Source organism: Bactrocera tryoni, chromosome 3 (assembly GCF_016617805.1).
Source record: "Bactrocera tryoni isolate S06 chromosome 3, CSIRO_BtryS06_freeze2, whole genome shotgun sequence".
Classification (NCBI taxonomy): domain Eukaryota; kingdom Metazoa; phylum Arthropoda; class Insecta; order Diptera; family Tephritidae; genus Bactrocera; species Bactrocera tryoni.
In genome coordinates this window covers 15290802-15313252 of record NC_052501.1, presented here as the reverse complement: position 1 = coordinate 15313252, position 22451 = coordinate 15290802, and the positions used below count along the sequence as shown (strand labels likewise).

The window sequence follows — 22451 nt, the reverse complement described above, 5'->3', positions numbered from 1 at the left end:
AATATGTCAGTTGCTCACACGCGTCTACTAGTCATTACATACGACTTACAACTAGCAATCATCCACGCCAGGATGTCACCGAGTATCCTTGCCTCGTCACGCCTTGTCATGCAGGCGTATTCCTGTCGCTTTGGTAAGCATTTTAAGCACTTCCAGCAAGATTTTATTACACAACAGCACACAAACACATGTTTAATGAATTCTGCGGTCTGGCTGTTGGTAGGAAATACTCATAGACAGCAAATATACACAACCATGCATGTGCATGTGTTTGTGCCTAAGTGACTACCGCATTTAATTCGAAAAATTTATTTAATAATTCCACAGGATGGATGGACTTAAGTGCTTTAAAGTTACGACTGCAGAAATACATAAAATTGTATATGTGTAGGTGTAGATGTATGTGCGTATATACATATGTACGAGTGTATATATGAATTCAGGTATGTGAGGAAATGCCATTTCGCAGATTTTTAGACCCAATTCCATTTATTTCGAAGAATGCTAGTACAAACATACTGTTGGTTTCTGTAATCGTATACACTCGTAAGCCTCTTTGATAATGTCTCCTCAGAGAGTACATGAGATGATGTAAACACTCTAATCTCACAGTCGAAACAGCAAATAAGTTGATTAAATGATGCTATTAAGATTGAATAAGAAATCATTTCAATTTGCTGCAATTCTCGTAGCTCTGCATTAAAAACTTGACATCTTAATTGACGGCGAAACACAATTTTAATTACAACTAAATTGGAAGTCGCTTCAAAAACATAATAACTGTCAATGTCATACACATATGTGTATATTGATGTTTTTGTACATTTGATGTTGATGTTTTTGTACGCAAACGACAACTGAAGACTCAGTTTTTGCCAAAAAAAAAATTATTCAACTTTAGAAAGCTTTTGTGGCAGTCTAAATCATATTTCCTTTCCCATGTATAGTACACATACACGAGTAACATGGAAATTTTTGATATTTTGTATTAAACAAGAAAAATTTTCAACTGTAAAAGTGATATTCTAATTCAAACTTTTCTACTATACAAATAGGCCTTGAAAATTTTGTCATAAAGCATCAAATGTTATTATATTGGGGGTCAAAAAAGTTTTTTCGTATTTCTAAACAAACTTCAACTATTTTTTTTTATTTATAATGAACTTTAATGAACCAAATATGCATCATTTTGTTCGACCACTTTTTGCCATTTTTCCGCTAGAGACATTTTTCCATCAATAAAAAAATGTTCTGATTTCTAGGCGAAAAACTGCGACAAATAATTTTCACAAGCTTCTCTTGAAGCCAACTTTACTCCATTAAGGGAGTTCTGCATTGACCGAAACTAATGGTAGTCCGATTGTGCAAGGTCAGAGTTACATTGTGGATGCATCAAAACTTCACAGCAAAGCTCTCCCAGTTTTTGCCGAGTCATCATAGATGTGTGTGGTCTAGCGTTGTCCTGATGGAAGACGAAGCACTTTCTGTTCATCAGTTCTGACCATTTTTCGATTGCTTGCTTCAATCTCATCAGTTGTTGGCAGTAAAATATAGAATCAATTGTTTGGCCAGGCTGGATGATACCTTTCCAATCCCACCAAACACTCTGCTTAACCTTTCAAAGCGTCAATCCTGGCTTTGAGCTTCACCACGCGTGGAACATGATCTTTTTCGCACATTATTGTTGGTATTTGATTCACTTTTCGCTTCCTGTTACTATTCGCTTCAGAAATAGTTCGACTTCATTTCGTTTCAGCAAAGAATCGCAGATTTTAATTCGGTCCATTAAATTTTCCACAGACAATCTACTTATTTATTTAATTTTAATACCCAAACATCGAGCTTTTTTGTAGCCAGCCTTCTTTAAATGGTTCAAAACTATTTGATAATGAATGTTAAGTTCTTTAGCGATGTCATGGCTGGTTATGTGATGATTCTGGTCAATCTTTTTCATAATTTCATAGACTTTTTCAACGAAAGGTCGAGGTACATCTTTCACAACGAAATTTCCAGAACTGAAGCGAGCGAAGCATTGTTGAGATATACGAACTGATACAGCATCGTCTCCGTAAACTTCACAAATTTCATTAGTGGCTTGCGTGACACTCTTCCCTTTTTTGTACAAAAATTTCAAAATTTCTTCTTCATTATTTTCGTTTATTTTTGAACAGCTGTACCTTTTTTTCAACTTCCCCCAATTTAATTTTTTTTGGTTGAATGAAGCTTACAATCTCACCTTTCCAACACTATATGGTATGACACAATGTGACTAGTAGAGATATGCGACTGCAACAACATCTATTGACAAAATACGATTACCCAATATACAACTGATTTATGCTTTCAGTGTTACTCATACGACATGGTGTATACAGTATATTTGTATATACTGATGCGGAATTTAACTAGGTTTAAATTTTGAAGGAATATTTTTATGGAAACATCTTTTGTAGAGAAAAATGTTGTATTAAAATATCACCGCATGGAAGCTGTAGACACATTTGCTTTGGAGATAAAAATCTTGTGAAAGCACCAAGGCTTGGATTAAATTAAAAGTAAAAAGCTTGTTTACGTTGAATCCTTTTTCAGAGCAAAAACTGAAACTGAAGAAATAACGCATACTAGAATCAATATATACCATAGTTATATGTATAACAAAATAATTGAAGGCCAGTTACTTCTGAAATCGAGCTTCTACACCAAGTTCAGGTCATAGAGATACTTCTCCTTCAGCCTATACTATGTATGTACCTATAATTTCCCCGAAATTTTAACATCCCAAAAATGGTTGCCAATTTGCTACGTTCGATAATTAAGTTAGGTTCTGCTTTGTGGTTCACCAGTATAGTAAAAAAACTGTCCTTTGAGATGTTAGCTAATCCTCGAAGATGAACCAAATTTTTATATATCGAACGAAGCTTTTGAACACATCATAAATCTATTGTGACGGTTGATTTTGATACCACATAGTTCACCAAGCTGGCCATTCAAGTGCGAGTTATGGTGTTTTAATCTCAATTCTACAAAAAAGCGTTATAATCTAAAAGAAAATGTTGAGACTATTCTATATTATCACTTTTGGAACAACTTAAGAACTGGTATTTAGGTTTTTACAACAAATATTCAAGCAAATTTCAAAATCTTTTGCCAATTTTTCGTTATATGAAGAAGAAACTATTGCCATTTCTATAACGATGGATGTTGCAGTGCCGAAATTAAAGACACTACCTCTAGCATGATTGCCAAGTATTCCATACAAAGTTCACTAATTGATGTTTTTGGCTGTTCAAAGGATACTTGGTCTAAGAGCGGAAATCGTGAGCTGCTTGAGCCGTCTGTAAAATATTCGAATTCCCAAGTGAATGGCAATCAGAGAACTTTTCTCACTTGCATGAATTTCTACACATGACGTCTCACTGCTTTTACTAGCGATATATTATGTTGATTTGAGCATTTGATGAGATTGAGTCGTTTCTTAACCAGTTTTGAGTCGTTCTTTCTATGGGGAAAAAATAGGTATGTATGAGGTGTAGATCAAGTTCAAGATAGGATGCCGTTAGGAAGCGGGTAGAACTGATAGATTCTTACAAGGGTTTTACAAAGATTATGATAACTTTGTGGGAAACACCAGGTTTTCTAATAAGTCTTACTTTCCCACTAGAATTTCAACACTAGACCAAATGTATCAGAATATGAGGTTATGAGTTTAAGAAAACATGGGGCATATACATGCATAACCAAAATTAATATTATTTCTTCAGAAGCGGCTAGTAATTAACGTATGCTAGCATGAAACTTCAAAATTTTACAACAATCTTTCGACGACCTATAAATATTCCCATCAAATAATCAACGATTTGCGCGCAGCAGGTGAACACAGCGGGAAAAGCCACGTGTGACAGGCATAAAAACAAAACATAAACTTTAAGTCAACAAACATAATATTATGAGAGCCAAGAAATATCACCCCACAGAGTTGCCAGTAATCAGCAGTAGCCGATTGATTTATGGCTTTCAGGAAAAACATCTTAAAGAGTAAATATAAGGGCGTAAAGCCTGAAGGCGACCATTAAACTGTCACAGCGCTGAAGAGCAATAAAAACGCCAGAGTAAATATGGGCGCATATCATAAATTCATATGAGCATAAGCTGCTGCATATGAAAAGCAACTGGAAAGTAAGGAAGCATAATAAAGCGCTGCCACCTTAAAAGTCAAAAACAAAGAAAAAGTGAAAAACAAAAAATAAAGTAAAAAGTAAAAAAAATATAAAAAGAAATGAAAAAACAAAAAAGTGTAAAAACAAATAGAAATAAAAATTTTTAAGTTAAAATTTCCGGAACATAAAAACCTCGAAGCGAAAGTGCTGGCGAAGTCATAAATTCACTTCAACTGAGATTCTCGCTGAACTCAAGTAAATCTGGCAACTTTTTACCGTCTCTTAACTGCCACAACTCGCTGTCGCACACTGCATTGACGGGTGTCAACTTCAGGTTTCTGCCGTTGGACGCCTTCAAGTTTGCTCCATTATTAAGCGTAAGTGTGCTGACGAGCGCGCAAGTTTTCTTTTTATTCAGTTTTCTGCACCAAACAGACAGAAGTATTTGCTTTTATGCTTCCCAGGAAATACAGACAAGTTGCCTGAAAATGTTGATGGCACACTCGTTTTGTACTTGAATATGAGATAGTGATATATGCATGGCTTTAAAGTTGCTTGAAACGCTCTTTAAGAATTTTTGGCAATGCGCTTAAAGTTATGCTTCATTTGTATATTTGTCGTAAAATTTATTAAGAAAGCGTTGAATTATACTACAGTGTTTAAAGAGAGCGAGTAAAAATTGTTATGTATCTTTCAAGACGAAGTATGCTGACGGAACAGTAAAAATATTGTTGTAAAGATTTTTTACCTGAGAAAAGTTTGTGATATTATGTGTACAATCATTTTGTGAAAATGGTGGGATAACGTTAAGTGGTTCCAAACTCTTGTCAAAAGGTCAAAACTAATTCTTTTGTGAGTAGGAACAGTTTTATTATGGGAAAGTTTCAAGCGCGAACAAATTAGTAATTCATTTTATTACGGCGAAGACTGTTGTGTGTTCAAATAGTTTTACTATGGGAACAGTTTCAAGTGAGATCAGTTTTATTATGTTCAAATCCAATTATTTCTTTTAATTATTGCTTCGGTTTTTTCATCACAGCGAAGAATTTTTTGAAAAGGAACAGTTTTACTATGAGAACAGTTCCAATTGAGAACAGCTTTATTATGCACAAATTAAATTATTTTTCGTAATAAATGTTCGGTGCATAATTTTGAATTAAACCCTGCTTTTCATATATTTACGTATGTATAACACTATCGAATCGTCGCATCATTTCATACTTTTCGTTATGATGAAATAATTATGAAATAATTAAAAAAATTTCTACATTTTAACATCTACTGGAGTTAATTGTTATAACTTAGGCATCAACTATATTTGATGAGTAATCTCTGACAAATCTTGCTTCTAACTGAAAATAATAAGTAAGGAACGGTTTTTGGAGCGGAAACAGTTTTTTCGATTTGATGTTTTACGAGCAAACTTTATATGTTTTTACCCACTGGAAAAAATTAAGTAAAAATGCTTTTTAGGTGGGAACAGATTTTTTTCCGAAAGGAATTCAAAAAATTTGCTTACTTTACAGCATATTATTACTACTGAAAAAGCAAAGTAAGAAGACTTTTCAGGTGAGAACAGATTTATTTCCATAAAAATTCAAAAAATTTGCTTACTTTAGAACAAATTTTTACCCATAGGGAAAATAAAATATGCAAACTTTTAAAGTGGGAACAGATTTTTTTCAAAAAATTCCAAAAGTGTGCTTAATTTTTTTTAGCTTTTCGTTATCTTAATGTAAAACTTAAAACTTTTTAGGTGAGAACAGATTTCTTTTCCATAAAAATTCTAAAAAATTTCTTTCGTTATATGGCTCTACGGTATTATAATCCAAATCTATAAATATGTATGTTAAAAAAATATTTTGTGAATGGGAGAAAAGTATGGCTTTACTACATAAAGTTTATTAATTTCAAAACAAACATGAAAATATACCCAAATGGAAGCCTAAATAATCATGTTTCTAAGGTGAAACCTCATTTATGGATAATTAATAGATAAACAAAATTACAGACATCTGCTTTCTTACGGAATAATAATTCGAGCAAGTTTATTAAAAAAATATTTACATTATCTGCTGAGCGCAGTTGCATTACTTTTATACGAAAATAGGCACAGAAAACTAATTTAGCTGTATAAAACTAGCAAATATAAATGCAAAAAAGATGCACAACAGGCAACAGCCGTTTCATCAACAGCGCCACATGTGTAGAAATTATGAATTAATTCTGCTAATACACCACAAAGCAAGAATGATACACACAAGAGCGTTGGCATATACTCCATCGCAAGTACCTCTGCTTAGTAAACACAAAAACACCACAAAGTGCCACACCGAATTTCGTGCAGTACGTATGTATGTACATCTCACGCATGTGCGTATATGAAATCAAAAATATGCTTGAGCACACATACAAACACACGCACGCATATTATAAAGTGCGATGTGTGCATTCATTTATGTTGAGGTTAATGTGGTGCCAACATTTAATTAAACTCGCAGCTAATTACAATCATTTGATTGCTTCATAAACATGCATGAGTACACTTATACATACTTTTGTGTATATTCCAGTGTGTGCGTGTGTGTTAGACTGCCGTTATTTGGCTGTGCACGGCGTGCTGACTGCAGCATTAACATTTGCTCCGGCAACGTACGTTTAACGACAGACAAAGCGTTGTTAGCGCGAAAGTTGATTAAAAGCCATATAAATGTGTGGTACGTGGCGTATGAGTAATGTCCGCATAGTGGCGCGTAATCACGAAAATCGATGCGAAATTGTTATGTTCGTGCAGTCGGTTTGCCTTTTTTGTCATTTGGCACTGAATTTACTAGCAATTTGTGTAATTTTTATAGTTTTATGATCGACTGCTTGCTCTAATGATTATTGCAAATGGATGACACACGGCGTATACGTAACATGAGTTGGCACATGCACATGGGAAATTAGTGATTGTAATTTAAGTTGGGAAATTTATTTGCTTTAATTTTTCATTGAGAGATAAATAAATAAATAAAAAGTGGCAAGGATTTCTTTTTTATGGAAATTTATTTATGCTTGTTTATAGTGCGGGAAATTATATTATATAATGAAGGTTGTGGTAATCATTAAGCGTACATATGTACATACAAATGTGTATATAAGCGTATAAGCAACGGTTGAAAAATGAAAATAACATATTTGTGAAGTTTTTTGTTCAAACGATATAAAGAAATTATGGGTAGGGTTGCCTAATAGCAAATTTTTTTCTTTACAAAATTATGTATATTTACAAACATACTACACGTATACATATACATACAATGGACTTAATTACCATAAAAGCAACAAATTTGATTCGGCACATATTTCTCAACAATTCTGTGAATGGGTTGCCGTCTTTTCAAAATATGTCATTAGAAACAAAAATTATAATTCTTTAAAATTTCTAAAAAGAAGCACTTTGAGTATTTATCTTTAAAAAATCGAGTAAGGGTTGCCAACCATATCTATATTTAATTTTTTCTCAATTAAATTATTTTCAAAAATTGAATTTAAAGCGATAACTCTTGTAAACTGTATATATCTATGTATATAAAAATAGAGTCAGGGTTGCCAACCATATTGACCTTTATTTCTTTTTCTTCAATGAATTTGGCTTATTTTATTATGAAGTTAGATATTCATAACACGATCTTAATGAATTGTGAAAAATAGTTCCATTCCTTCGCATACTAAAATTTTGCTACAAAACACAATTCATCATCGCTTGGCGGCCATGGCGTATGAGCAACCCAACTTTGTGTGCATAACCCTTAAATAAACATAAAATATTTACAACATATTTTCCTGTAACAAGTAATCAATCACAAATGCAAGTGTAAATACTGCGCACAGCTTCTCTTGACATGCACTAACAGTATTTTTGTTTTGTTTTGGTTACACTTTCAGCACAGCGAAAATCAAATGCGTTCCTCGATGTGCCCGCAATGCATCATTTGCGTGTCAGCGACGATGATGAAGATCTGGATCGTTTGCGCACATTCAGCGCTTCCAAGGGCGGTGAGTAAAATAAAGCAAGAATAAAAATACGACACACAAATGTGATTTATCATAGACACATACACATACACATGAACACCCACATATATATACTATACATATCCATATAAATAAGTGACTGCCACTATGAGCTGATATAAAAATGCCACTAATGATGTCGCCATGTTTAACATAGCTGACTGCAACTATTTCTCACACAAACTAAAAACTATTTGTGCAAATTGATTCACGACAGTTATAAACTGGCACCGCTGCCACCACAGCACACCAGCAGGCAAGCGAGTAGCTTAAATGTAAATTGCCAGCAAATGTTAAGTAAATAAAGGTTGCGTGGCGGCATGGGCGCACGAACACCCGAACACCCGAACACATGAACTTGTGGCCACGCTTGCAAAATACAAGAAGCAGGGCAACAACAACAGCAACAACAAAGCGAAGGGTAAAATAATGAAAACACTTTGGCGTGTCAAAAGCGATGAAATATCGCAGCGCCATTTACGTAATCTAATTGCTGACCAAGGGCCATTTATAAATTTTGCACTCACAACTTAAGAAAGGTTACCTTAACGGTGAATGAGACCCTAAATGCTTGCTAAGTACACATATAAAATTTCACTTAAGCATTGTATAAGTGTTTGATTGATGATAGCGTTTGCTAGCGGGAAGCACCACAAGCGCTGCAGCAAGTTTACACAAAAGATTTGACGCCAAGCCATTTGTTAGCGCCGTGAGAATGCTACGATTTTATAGTGATTGATAAGAGTTCGAAATCAGCAAATGTGATAAAGCAATGATACACCATTGCCACTTTTCCACTTTGCTCTTTGACATTCTATACATTGCAGTATGAAAGGCGTGAAGAATAACGAAAGACATGAAATAGTTGCTTTACTGGAAGCATAGTTCGTCGTCGTAGCGATAGTAGTGGCGTAGGAAGTAGACCCGTGACAGCGTCATATAAAAAATGTTGATTCTAAGCGCACATAGAGAGCGTAGAAGAAAATAATCGGAAAGCCATAAACATCAATGAATAGACAGTAAAGAATAGGAAAATAAATGAAATCAAGAGAAGCAATGATATTAATGTAGCATAAAAATATTTATTTATTTAAATGTATTGTCACCTAAAATGCAAAACAATGTATCATCATAAAAAAATAAAAAATCACTATCAGATATAATAACTAATGTAAAGTTATTTTGCTATTTTGGTGACGATATATACCAAGATACCTAAGTTCAAATCTCAGTCGTCTACAATATTATTTAAAACTTAAAAAAATATGGTTTTTACTAATGTTTACTTCAGAGAGGCGAAAGAAACAAGAGTTTTGGATAACAGTTCTTAAACTTCCAAAATCAATAAGCATTGGGACAAAAAAGCAGCCGGAAATTATAATTACATTCCCGGGGTAAATGATATTTCAAAAAAATGTATTTTGCTAAGTTGGTAGGACTGTACCCAATTGCCATGACAAATATGAACGTGATCTGTCAACTAGTTTATTTATAGCAGCTACTGAAATCGGTACACCTCAGTTGTGCTTTGCGAGTTTTACAATGGATAAAAGTATCGAACAAATAATTTGTCTCAAATTTCGTACTTCTAACCAAATTTTGTACGCGAAATCGTTGCGAATGTTATAAAAGGGTGACGGTGTTTCATTTTATCAAAAACACAAGCCTATGAGTGATACATAGCCTTCACAGGCGATCGAGAGATGGTTGAAGAGATGCCTCGCTCTGGACGACCTTCCACTTCTTCAACTGAAGAAGTCATGAGTCCGTTCGAATGATTTTGGTGGATATTTTGAGTATGAAACGTATTTTTCCTTGACTTATCTTGATAAAGCTGAAATTTTTTCAAAAAGGATATCGTAAACAGGTCTCTTTGGACATGCTTGATCGCGCGAATTTCGATTCCATATTCATGGAGAGCATCATAACTGCCGATGAGACAAGGGTTTAAAAGTTTGACATGCAAAAAAATCAACAATCATCGGAATGGAAAAAAACATCCGAAACAAAAAGAAGCCGCTCAAAAATCAAGATACTGCTCACAGTATATTTTCGATATTCGTGGTTTTGTTTGGTTTAGTGTATCATGAATTTGTCCCGGAGCGACAGACAGTCAATAAAGAATTCTATTTGCCTATATTAAGGCGTTTGCGTAAGAACATCCGTCGAAAACAATTCATGCGTTATTCACTATTCATCGTGGCATCGAGCCACGACGTTTGTGACCTAATTGTAAGCCAAAAACGCAATGAATGCCATCGATCGTGTGATTTTTTCTTGTTAACCAAACTGAAATTACCACTCCAAGAAAACCGTTTTCAGTCGATCGAAGAGATAAAGCGAAATTCACTGAAGGAGCTGAAAGCCAACCCAAAAAATGCCAATGGAAAGTATTTCGGGGACTAGAAAAGTCGTTGGCATAAGTGTATTACAGCTGGTCGGGATTACTTTGAAGACATCAAAAGAAATATTGGTGAATAATTTTAGTATATTTGATGTTTTATTCACAATTTCCCGGACATTTTTCTCACAATATATATTATTTGCTGTATTACTAAAAATACAAAAAATTGGTGGCTATTTTCATAAAAGGATGTCATCGCTATGACTGCAAACTTTTATCTAACGAATAACTTTGTGTTATGAGTTAAGCACGAGCTAATTTCGTATTTATTGGGATATAGTAGTATAGTACATTTCGAGATTGAACGCTTGTCAATACAACCTCTTTCTTGAATAACAACGAAAAATCTGGACTCGTTATAAGAAAGATCTTTATCTTTATATTGGTCGCTCAATTTATACGGCAGCTATAAGCTATAGTCTTCGGCAATAATATGTGGCGATATATAGCCAAATATAAAAAATTTTGCATTGCAGGACTTGACTTTGATCGGTCAGTTTGTATGGCAGCTATGTTGTATGGCGGTCCGATATCGACGTTTTCGACAAATGAAAAGGTTCTTGAAGGAAAAAGAGACGTGCGCAAGATTCCGGACTTATAGATTAATTCACGTATATATTGACTAATGGACATGATTGTATCGACTCAGTTTGTCAAGCTAATCATTTATATAGATATGTACTTTGTAGGATCTTCGACGGTGTCTTCGGCGTGTTACAAATTGCGTGAAATTAATTTGTTCAAGGTGTAAACGACTTTTTAATGTATAGCAATAGGGAACCCCTGACTGAAGATTCTGCACTTAAATAAGTCAAATAATGGTCGCCAAAGCCAGAATTCACACTGGAACTTTACTATTCGTATGACAACACAACACTTCTGAATTTTAAATAGTAAAAATAAGTTCATTTTCGAAAATTTTATATTTTTATTGGCTTCTCTACCGATAGAGTGTGCACAAAATCAGAGATCGTTTGTGAACTTTAAAAAAAACATAAAATATCGTTCTATTTTCAATACTTGACACTCTTGTAAATATTTTCTTGCCCATAACTGGTTGCAGCTGAAAACCTACACAGCTGAACTATATGTACATATATGGACTACTGCTGATGATGATTTCAAGTGCCATTTATTATACTGAGGTCTGGTTTCTTAGATTCTTTCACATTCTCAATATTATGTATTGGGTAGTAGAAAAAGACTTTTCGTATTTTTAAACAACTTTCACCTTATTTTTTATATTTATACTAACAGTATATACAACACTATATGGTATGACACAATATGATTGGTAGCACCGGAGATATACGACTGCAACGACATCTATTGACAAAATACGAAAAGACTTCTTCGACTATCCGATCAACAGAGTAATGATAATCAACAGCAACAACTCAGTATTGTACTACCGCTACTACTATAGCTATAACGGCTACTAACAATCATCAACATATTGTATACATATCGCAAAAGTAGACTAAAACTGTGCCAAGTGCGCCTCAGAAGGATATTCAAGTATACGCCGACAAATCCGGCTCCTTGCACCACATGACCTCGCCCATCGACTGAATACAGCTAACAGACAGGCAAAATACAACACAAACGAACCACAAAATGAGCACAATGAGTCTATACACATACATATATATGTACATATATTTTTATGTATTTGTAATATCAAACCCATGGCATACAACATAACGGCAATGACAGCGATGCCTACAACACATCGCGTGACAGTGACAGTGGCGTTGGCAGTCAGACAACCGGAACATCTTAACCTTCTTCAGCCTACTTGTTAAAACTTATCAGAGTATGCGTGTGTGTGTGTCTGTGAATAGTGTGCATTCTTTGTCAGGGTCTGCAGTCTCTTCAGCTAAGTTGTCGCTATTTCAATTTGCTCTTTTTCTCTTCATCCCTTTTTTCTGTTTTTTTTTTCCTTTTCGCATTCAACACAAAAGTTTTGCGCCATATACATGATGTATGCAAGCGCTTTGTTATTGTTGTTGTATTGTTTGTTTATATTCTTGCTTTGTTGCCTCAAGCCGTGATTGGATTCTTAACCTTAGACGGAGGTTATCAGTTAGGTCGACTTTTGTATGCACGAGTGGCTTTACATATGTATGTATTTATGTATGTATGTGTTTATATGCCTATGTGTTATTTGATATTCATGCAGACGTTTCATTTAGGATACTATTTGCTCAGTCTGTAGTGTATTGTATTTGAATTTGAGAAAACGTATGGTCCATAGCCATGAAAGCCTAAAGTGTATTTGAACAGAATATTGCATAGTATTTCTTTCTGGAGAATATATTCGACCCTACATTTACTGGGAGGGGTATTTCGCATTGCTGGACCTGGTTATATGGATATTTCCAGGGTCTACCGTACCATCACTAACCTTACCTAACTTTTTTATAAGAACTAAATAAGCTGTTAAATCATTAGGTCAATAGCTGAAAACAGTTTAGCAGTTCAATATTATATTTAAACACTAAATATCCTTTTTGATTTAATTCTGTATTTACGATTCGAAATCGCATAATATGTTAGGTGTCGGCCCCGAAATGTTTAGTCTGTGTAGATCATTTTAGATCGACGTTTTTGATAATTTTTTGTGCAAGTAAACTATTTTAATCCTTGAATATATGTACATACTTTTAGAAGTACATTCCAATAGTTGAAATGACAATCTCAGAATTTCGGGATCCCGAAACTATTATCGAAAACCTGAAAAACACTTAAGGGGCTATACCAGTGTGACGCATGAAAAATTAGGCGATTTTCGTGAATTTTTTTAAAAGAAAGAACTAGATTGAATGTTTCGACGTTCTATGGACGTAATAAAGTATATTTTTAGCTATATTAAAAAAAAAAAATTTTACAAAAATATTGAAAAATAACGGAGTAATGTGCTGTCTGCGGAAGTGCCAAAAAAAAAAGTGCCTCAACTGCTGGCATGATTCCGGTCGATTGAGTAGCTGAAACAAAAAAATTCAAAATGTTTATTAAACTTAAATATATTTTCTATACAAAGGACTACAATCTTTGAAAAATATCAAGAATTAAGGAAATGGCGCCATTTTGAAAAAAAAATCGTTTTTTTACGAAAAAAATTGTCGTTTTTTTAATGCCAAATTGACAATTTTCAGCCAATCAAAAAGATCGTAGTCTATTGTATAGCAAATGTATTCAACTATATCCAGTTTTAATTTGAAGTCGATCGGTTAATTTCTCGTTGAGTTATAATGTCAGCAAATTTGAAAAATGTCGTTTCGAGAAAAACGCGTTTAAAGTTTCACTTATATATGTTTGCACCTCTGAGCGGTCGCTATTTAGAACGCTGCCATTCAAAAACTATTTAAAATACGACCTCGACGATTTCACAGGATATTTTTGAATATATAAGCTATCGAAAAAAGCAAAAAAAACAATTTTTTGTTTTGAAAGTGTCACACTGGTATAGCCCCTTAAAGCGTTTTATTTTGCTAAAAATACTAAATAGTCAAACATGATAATCTCGAGATTTCGAGATCCCGAAATGGTTATTGTGAAATACCGAAAAAGCTTCAAACAGTCTTTAAAGGGATACTTCTTTTGTTTTTCTAAAAATACTAAATAGTCAAACATGATAATCTAGGGGTTTCGAGATCCCGAAATGATTATTGTGAAATCCCGAAAATGGCTTAAAAAAATAGAGAAATATTTTTTTTTATTTGCTAATTTTATATTATTTCGATGATCTCGGGATTTGTGGATTCCAAAATGACTAAAATCCCGAAAAAAAGTCACGAAATTTTTGAAATAGTTCGTTTTCATTTTGCTAAAGTGCTATTTTTATATTTAAATCACAAGAATTTTTTGATGATTTCGGGATTTCGAGATCCCGAAATGGTTATGGTGAAGTCCCGTAAATAATTTTGAGGATATTTTTAAAATAGTGTGCTTTTATTATTCTAAACAGCAATAAATAATTTAAATACAAAACGCCAGACTGAAAAGAAATCAGAGAAGCGTTGGTAATCTCGGTCTTAGGGATCCCGACACGTCACCGAAAATAATTTTAAAACAGTACTTTTTAATATTGCTAAAAACAATAAATAGTTTTATATACAAACTTATAGATTATTTCGATGATCTCGGGATTTGGCGATCCCGGAATAACTAAAATCCCGAAAAAATTTTGAAGAAATTTTTAAATACCAGGAATTCTCAAAATTACGGTATGTACTTTGAAATTAGCACGATAAAACAATTTGATTTAAATAAAAACTCTACAACGAAATCCCGAAATTTCAATTTCAATAAAACTCCAGAGATTTAGAAATTAAATTTAAATTAAGCTAAAGTTAAGAAATGCATTAGTTCAACAACCGAACAAAATGGATGAAAATCCAACGTTTTTCATCTCGGGATTTCGGTATCCCGAAAAAAGTTCGGGATTTTAAGTGATAAAAATTTAAAAGAATATCCCTAAAACGATAATCATTTAAAAATGATTAAATTTTGCTTAATCATAATTGGTCACCTAGCATCAACATACAACGAAATCCCGGAATTTCAGTTTCGATAAAACTCCTTATGATTTAGAATGTCAAAATAATTTAAACTGAAAATCAGAAAAAAATAGCATAGAATTTCGGGATCCCGAAAAAAATCGGGATTTAAGTGAAAGATAAAAAAACTTTTCTCCTGAATGTAGTAGATTACAACTTATTTGCATATACCATATTTTACTGCATTATGCCGTCCAGACCGTTTAATGGCAATCTGATATTGATACTCCCATAAAAGAAGCATAGCTTATATGTCTTCATTAGCAATTTGGATCACGTGAAGAACTTGCCAACGCAACAAAAGACTACCCTCAATACTCTAAGCGGCTAATTCACGCGTATGCACGTACCTTGAAAGTCTCAATGGCAATGCGAAGCAAATCTAATAAGCCGGGTCGTGTATTGTGACAAACGCTTTCTCTTTACTTATTTATGTTCTTTGGCAGACCGAGTGGAATAAATAGGTGGGCGCAAATAAATGTGCGTAGATTTGCCAGATATATTCAGACAAGCATAGGCAGCTGTTCACGCGGGTAGATTGGTGAAAAAATCGCATGGATATTGTTATTTTGTGCCAAGTACACTTTCCACCTTTCGATTGTGTGGATTACGGGACTTAAAATTAATAGCATGGGTGCAATGATGTTCTCATAGGAATACATATAGTATATTTTCTTGCACTTGAGTACAACTTTTGCTCAACAGACAAAACATACAATTTAATATTAAATTTTGCTGAAAGCTCTGATGCTTACCTAGAATAATCGCTCCCAAATGTAAGCTAGAAAATATATTAAAAATTTCAATTCTCTAAGTGCTCATTTAATCCGAGTTTGGCGCTGCGTTAAGTGAGCATACTTTTAGGAGGAATTTAAATTAATTCAAATCATTTTATGTAACTCTTAAAAATTTGCGAACGAGCTATTTGTTCGTTAAAATTTATATTTTATTACAAACAAAATTTTCTGCTTTGCAAAAAAACTTTTGCTTAAATTTTTTCACTAACTTTGCGCAAAAAGCGCTTTTTCAGCTACCCGTACATCTCAAAAACTTTCCTTGAAGCGATACATGCATTCAAAGCCAAAAATTCCATGAAAGGCATGCGTGATAATTCTTTCAAAGTTACATCTTTCCAGGAAGGCAAGCAAACTTTTATGCCAATTCTTAAAAAGAAAACACAAAATAGTTTAAAGCAAAAATGCGAAAACTTCTCGCGTGCGAAAAAGCAAAATTCCCCAAAACTTAGGTATGCGCATATCGAGGAGCATAGAAAAAAATCAGAGAAGCGTGAAGTTGCCGCTTCAATTAATTTGGGATATCGGAAATGAATGGAAAACACATGTGAGCCACCAAAGTGAATGCCATTGGACACAAATTGTGATTGTTAGTAATATTTAGTGGATGGATGGAATAGCTAAGGAAGGTTTTGGGAGGACAAAAATGAACTTCGGGTTGCTAGAAATTTTATGGAGTGTGACATCAATAAATGCCCAGGCTCTATTTATAAGTTAAAGTTTGGCACAATATATAGCTGGCAGAGCTTCAATATTTTATGAAAACAACTTAAGACCGAAACTTCTGAAGTTATTCTGATTGATGTTTCTATTTTTTATTGATTTAAGCTAAAACTCTATCGAAGTATCCAATTGTTAGTCGTCTAGTAAATATTTTATTGCAAATTTAAGGTGAGGCCTTGTATAATTTTGTTTTCAGTGCGCTCAAATATAATTTTTATTAGAAATTTAATCCAGTAGTGTCTCGAAGCTTCTGAGTTAACTTCTTTATATCATTAACAGACCTCTCAAGGCCGAAAGTTTAGATTATATAGCAATAGGTAAAAACCAACTTTATTCCGTAAATTTCAATCAGGAATATCACCAAAGACTTCTACCTAGAGATACGAACAGCGACATAAATATTAAGTCAATTAGCTTGGGTCGACTCTACTATTAAGAATCAACGTCCAAAGAATTAATTAAGGTTGCAGATGAAGTCACGATATTTTATTTTAAAGAAAAGAGTGACAAGAATTCCACGAGGTACCTCAATTAGCCGAAACAACTCACTTAATTTTTAAAACTTAGTTCCCAAGCCTTCACTTGACGCGAATTTCAACAGACTCTGCTCTACACCCAGGTAGGTCGTTCCATCGGGTATTGATTTTCTTTACCATGCCTCTATCGAGATCGTCGTATAGACAATGCATGGGTTTCACAATGTTGATCACGTTTTCGAATGTTAGCCGTACACAATTCTTGGCAATCTCGTCCACTATTTCATTGCTCGATGCTGTTATGGCCTGGCACTCAGTAGAAGTGAAGTTGCTTGCTTCTGGCAACACTTTCTCCTGCTGCTCTGCTTCCCAAGTCACTTCTGGCCGATATGCGATGCAAGGTTACTGCCTTGATTGCTGCCTGGCTGTCAACGTATACGTTGAATCTGAAATTGCCTGCGGGTGCATTAGAGGCTAGCTCCATGGCTTTTGCAATAGCAAAGACTTTAACTTGAAATATACTGCAGTGGTCCGGAAACTTAAAAGGTTGCCTCATGCCTAACTCTGAACAGTTAATGTTCGAATTTTCCTGCCGCCAGTAGTCGTCCCGCCTATTTTGCTACGCAGTATACAGCGAAGAGGTCTATAAGTGGCAGGTTTAGTACCAGTTCAAGAGCCACCGTTGGAGTTGTTCTTAAAGCTCCCATTATGCGAGCCTCTGAACCCTTTCCATTGGCATCCGGTAGGTGTATTTCCTATCCACCATACTACCATACCGTAGAGAACAGAATTTGTTAATAATAGCTTTGTGGCGCCACCGCATGAGAGAGGGAGAGAGCCCCCAGTTTGTGCCGAGCCTCTGCCTGCACGCATATAAACCATTGCTAGCTTTTCTCACTCCTCTTCGTGCTTCCACAGCAGTTTGCTTTCCAAGACTACCTCAAGGTACTTGGTGTGGTCCTCGAGAGAGAGTTGTGTCCCATTTATCGAAAGGACCGTTTTTTCTTTTCTCAGGTTTCAACCCCAAACCGGTTTGTGATGCTCAGTTCTGGACTGTATTGAGAGTAGTGGTCATAGCGCTGCTAATGGTCTGTCGACACCTTCCCGTTATTAAGATGGCAATTACGTACGCGTATGCCACTATCTTAGGGGTTTTGCATTCAAAGTTCCTTAGCAGTATATTCATCACTAATATCCATAGAAGCGGAGACTGCACTCTACTTTGGGGAGTACTTCTACAGACTTCCTTGGTCATTTTAGCGTCGTTCCATTCTGCTCTTATCCGTCTAGAGATAAAAAGGCTTCTGATTCAACGTTGTATAGGGGGATCAACATGTATTAACTGGATACTATTCAGAATAGATGAACATAAAGTTTGCTTGTAACACTTTGAAGAAAACGTAGTCTCTAAAGTATATATACATATAAGTGATCACCATGCCCGACGGTTCGTTCGCCTATTCGCCTGTCTGTCTCTCTGTATAGACGCGTACTAGTCCCTCAGCCTTTCAGATATCGGTCGGGAATTTCACAAAGGTCCTTTTCTATCTAAAAGCGTTTCTATTTGTGAAGGGTATAAACCAGAGTGGCATCGAAATTAACGTTTTATTTTATTTCTTGAAAATCTGTATTTTGTTTAACTTAAAGTAAACATCTACAAGGTGCGTTCCAAAGTAAACAGGACTTAAAAAAAAGCAGAACAAAGGGTTTTTTCGGCAAAATCAATTTTATTCAAAGTAGTCTCCTTCTGCTTCAATACAGCTTTTTGCACGGTCCAAAAGCATGTCGAACGAATGTTTTAGCTCGTTGGTCGATATGGTCGCCAGTATGCCGCTGCAAGCATTTTGAATGGCCTCTACGTCTGCATAACGCTGTCCTTTCATGGGCAAATGCATTTTTCCGAAAAGGAAGAAGTCGCACGATGGGTTAAATGTGATTTTTGGTCAAATAATCGGTCACAAGCATCGATCGAATGTTGGATTCTGAGCAATTTTTGGTCGTCAGTCAATTGGTGCGGAACAAACCATGCACACACCTTTCGTAAGCCCAAATGTTCGGTCAGAATGCGATAAATCGATGTTTTGGAGATGTTCAATTCCATTTCCATGAATTTCAATGATTATTTCGGCTGATTTTTTTATGTCCTCACGATCACTGTGAAACCACTCGCCCACTCTGCTACGGGATATGCAATCATCGCCATAAGTTTTGCCTATTTTAAAGCAAAATTTAATGTTGGCTCTTGGTTCAAAGCTCTTTTTCGCACCGATAACACAAACATACTGACACTTAAAGCGCAATAACTTCACTTCCAATATATGAAATGTCATGAAATTCTCACTCGACAATCGATAAAGATGGCAGATTCTACCGCACCAGTCGACATATAGATGGCGCCACCAGAGGTCGCTACATTCAAAAAGTCCTGTTTACTGTGGAACGCTCCTTGTATTCAAAAAATCACTAATTTTATTTTAAAACCAGCAACAATATACAAAAGAATCGCAGCAGCATTTCTTCTGTTTAAAAGAAGAATATTAATTTCGCTTATAAATAAATTTCCACATGGCCCACGCTATTGAAATACAAAATAATCCAGCTGGCGGGCATAAAAATTGCTTTGAAGTGCATTAAGGTAAGGCAGTGCGATGAAGAAAACAAAAATAAAAATCATTGAAATTTTTTATTTCGCCGGATATTTGCTTAAACTTTTCTTAATTTCTATTCTTTGCGAAATTTCAAACCAAATCTGTAACGCGTGTGCGGCGCGCAATAAAATCGAATTCTTCATATGAGAATTGATTTTGTGCTAATTTGCCTTGGCAAGACGTTTTGCATTCCTGCCCAAGGCGTAGCACCGTGGAAAACGTCGAAAAATTTCTTTGCGCCAGCTGGTTTGCGTTGCTCCACACTTCTGTGTGGCAGTGTATATGTGCGTGTACAATACGTACAAATAATGTCAATAATTTAATTAGAGGAGAATAACTGAAATTTCAAAAATAACTTGAACGCATAAATAATCTGTATTTGATATGCAGGTATATAACTATACATATATACATATGATATACTTGTATAAATATATATAGGATGGTCGTAAAAGTATTTTCGTATTTCTAAACAAACTTCAACTTATTTTTTTTTTTGTATTTATCTATAATAAACTTTAATGAACCAAATATGTACCATTTTGGTTGACCACTTTTTGTCGTTTTTCTGCTAGACACATTATTCCATCAGTGTTAAACTCTTCTGGTTTTTCGGCGAAAACCGCGACAAGTAACTTTCACAGACTTCTCTTGAAGCCAACTTTACTCCATCAAAAGAGTTCTGCATTGACCGGACTAGGAAAGCGTAGTAATGGTAGTCCGATGGTGCAAGGTCTGGGCTATATGGAGGATGTATTAAAACTTCCCAGCCAAACTCTCCCAGTTTTTGCGGAGTCATCATAGATATGTGTGGTCTAGCGTTGTCCTGATGGAAGACGAAACACTTTCTGTTCAGCAGTTCTAACCGTTTTTTTCAATTGCTTGCTTAAATCTCATCAGTTGTTGATAGTAAAATATAGAATCAATTGTTCGGCCAGGCTGGATGATACCTTTTCAATCCCACCAAACACTCGGCTTAACCTTTCAAAGCGTCAATTCTGGCTTTGTGACCATTTGTTGCGCTTCACCACGCTTAGAACATGATCTTCTTCGCTCATTATTGTTAGTATTTGATTCACTTTTCGTCTCCTGTTACCATTCGCTTCAGAAATGGTTCGATTTCATTTCGTTTCAACAAAGAATTACAGATGTTAATTCGGTCCAGTAAATTTTTCACAGACAATTCATGCGAACCCAAACATCGAGCTTCTTTTTGTAGCCAGCCTTTTTTAAATGATTTTGGTGATGAATGTTAAGTTCCTTAACGATGTCATGGCTGCTTATGTGATGCTCTTAATCAATCTTTTCTATAATTTCATCGACTTTTTCAACAATAGGTCGACCAGAGTGAGATGCATCTTTCACATCGAAATTTCCAGAACTGATACAGCACCGTCTTCGTAAACTTCACAAATTCCATTGGTGGCTTATGTGGTATGCTTTCCTTTTTTATACAAAAATTTCAAAATAAAGCGAATTTCTTCATTATTTTCCCGCATTTTTGAACAGATTTAACTTATTTAACTTTTTTTAATTTTCCCGAATCTTTTGGTTAATTGAACCTTAACATCTCACCTTTCACACACTATATGGTATGACACAATATGATTGGTAGCACTGAAGATATACGTCTGCAACGACATCTATGTACAAAATAAGAAAAAACTTTTTCGACTACCCAATATTATTTAAAGTTGCTTTAGCAATTAACTTTATCCACAGAGAAAAACTTGAAAGCTTGCGTTCAATGCTCAAAAAACATCACCACGGAAAAATTATAATTAATCTTAGATAAAACTTTAAAGCTTTCAGGAAGTAAAACTTTCATTAAAAACAAAAATAACAGTGATTCTGCGTAAGGCAAGAGTATTTTTGTATTTAAGCGGTTTCGAAAACTTTTTTCGTTTATCAAACAAACTACTGTATAAGTCAAAAATGTTTATATACGAGATAGAGATAAGTTATTAATGGTGATGATATTAACGGAATTATTTTCAAGTAATCTGTTTTGAACTCACTTAAGACTAAGTCAAACTAAATGTAACTATTGACATTTAATATGTAGAAGTCCTCAATCAATGATTTCTTGTTATGTGAAAGCACAAAAGCCTTTACTGTATATAATTGAAAGCTCAAAGGCCATACCCAGCACTTAAATATAATTATTGGGAAAACGTATACAGGGTCCAGCACTCGAAGTGTAACCAATAAAAAAAGCCAAAAATTCGGTTTTTAAAATTATTTTTATTTATTTTAAAGTACAAAATGTGTGAAAATAATCATAAATTCAGGACCAATTCACTTTTGCTCGATATGACCACCTTTTGCCTTAACTATGACCTTGAGACGGTCAAAAAACGAATCGCAAGCTGCCCTAATGTGACTTGCCGGTATTTTGGCCCACTCACGGACAATAGCTTTCTTCGGACCTTGCAAAATAACCCAGAGAGATTAATCCATTGGATTCGCATCTGGTGCATTCGAGAGCCATTGTGTGGTTGTAATGAAGTTCGGAACTTTGTTTTTCAGCCATTCTTGGTTCACTCGCGCTTTGTAAGACGGTGCTGAGTCTCTTTTGAAACGTCTATGGTTTCCGACCAAAATGTTTGTTTGCCCACGGCCTCAAAG

At 34.8% G+C, this 22451-nt stretch overlaps 1 protein-coding gene across 3 annotated transcripts in view; it reads left to right on the top strand.

Annotated features, from left to right (window-relative positions):
- The window catches only part of LOC120771560 (GTP-binding protein RAD), a 159965-nt gene that overhangs the window by 109848 nt on the left and 27666 nt on the right, over positions 1-22451 (top strand). For all 3 annotated transcript variants that reach the window (XM_040099623.1, XM_040099624.1, XM_040099622.1), the window contains one exon: positions 8088-8198. In XM_040099623.1, the coding sequence (XP_039955557.1) occupies positions 8088-8198 (111 nt within the window). The remainder of the gene's footprint in view (positions 1-8087; positions 8199-22451) is intronic.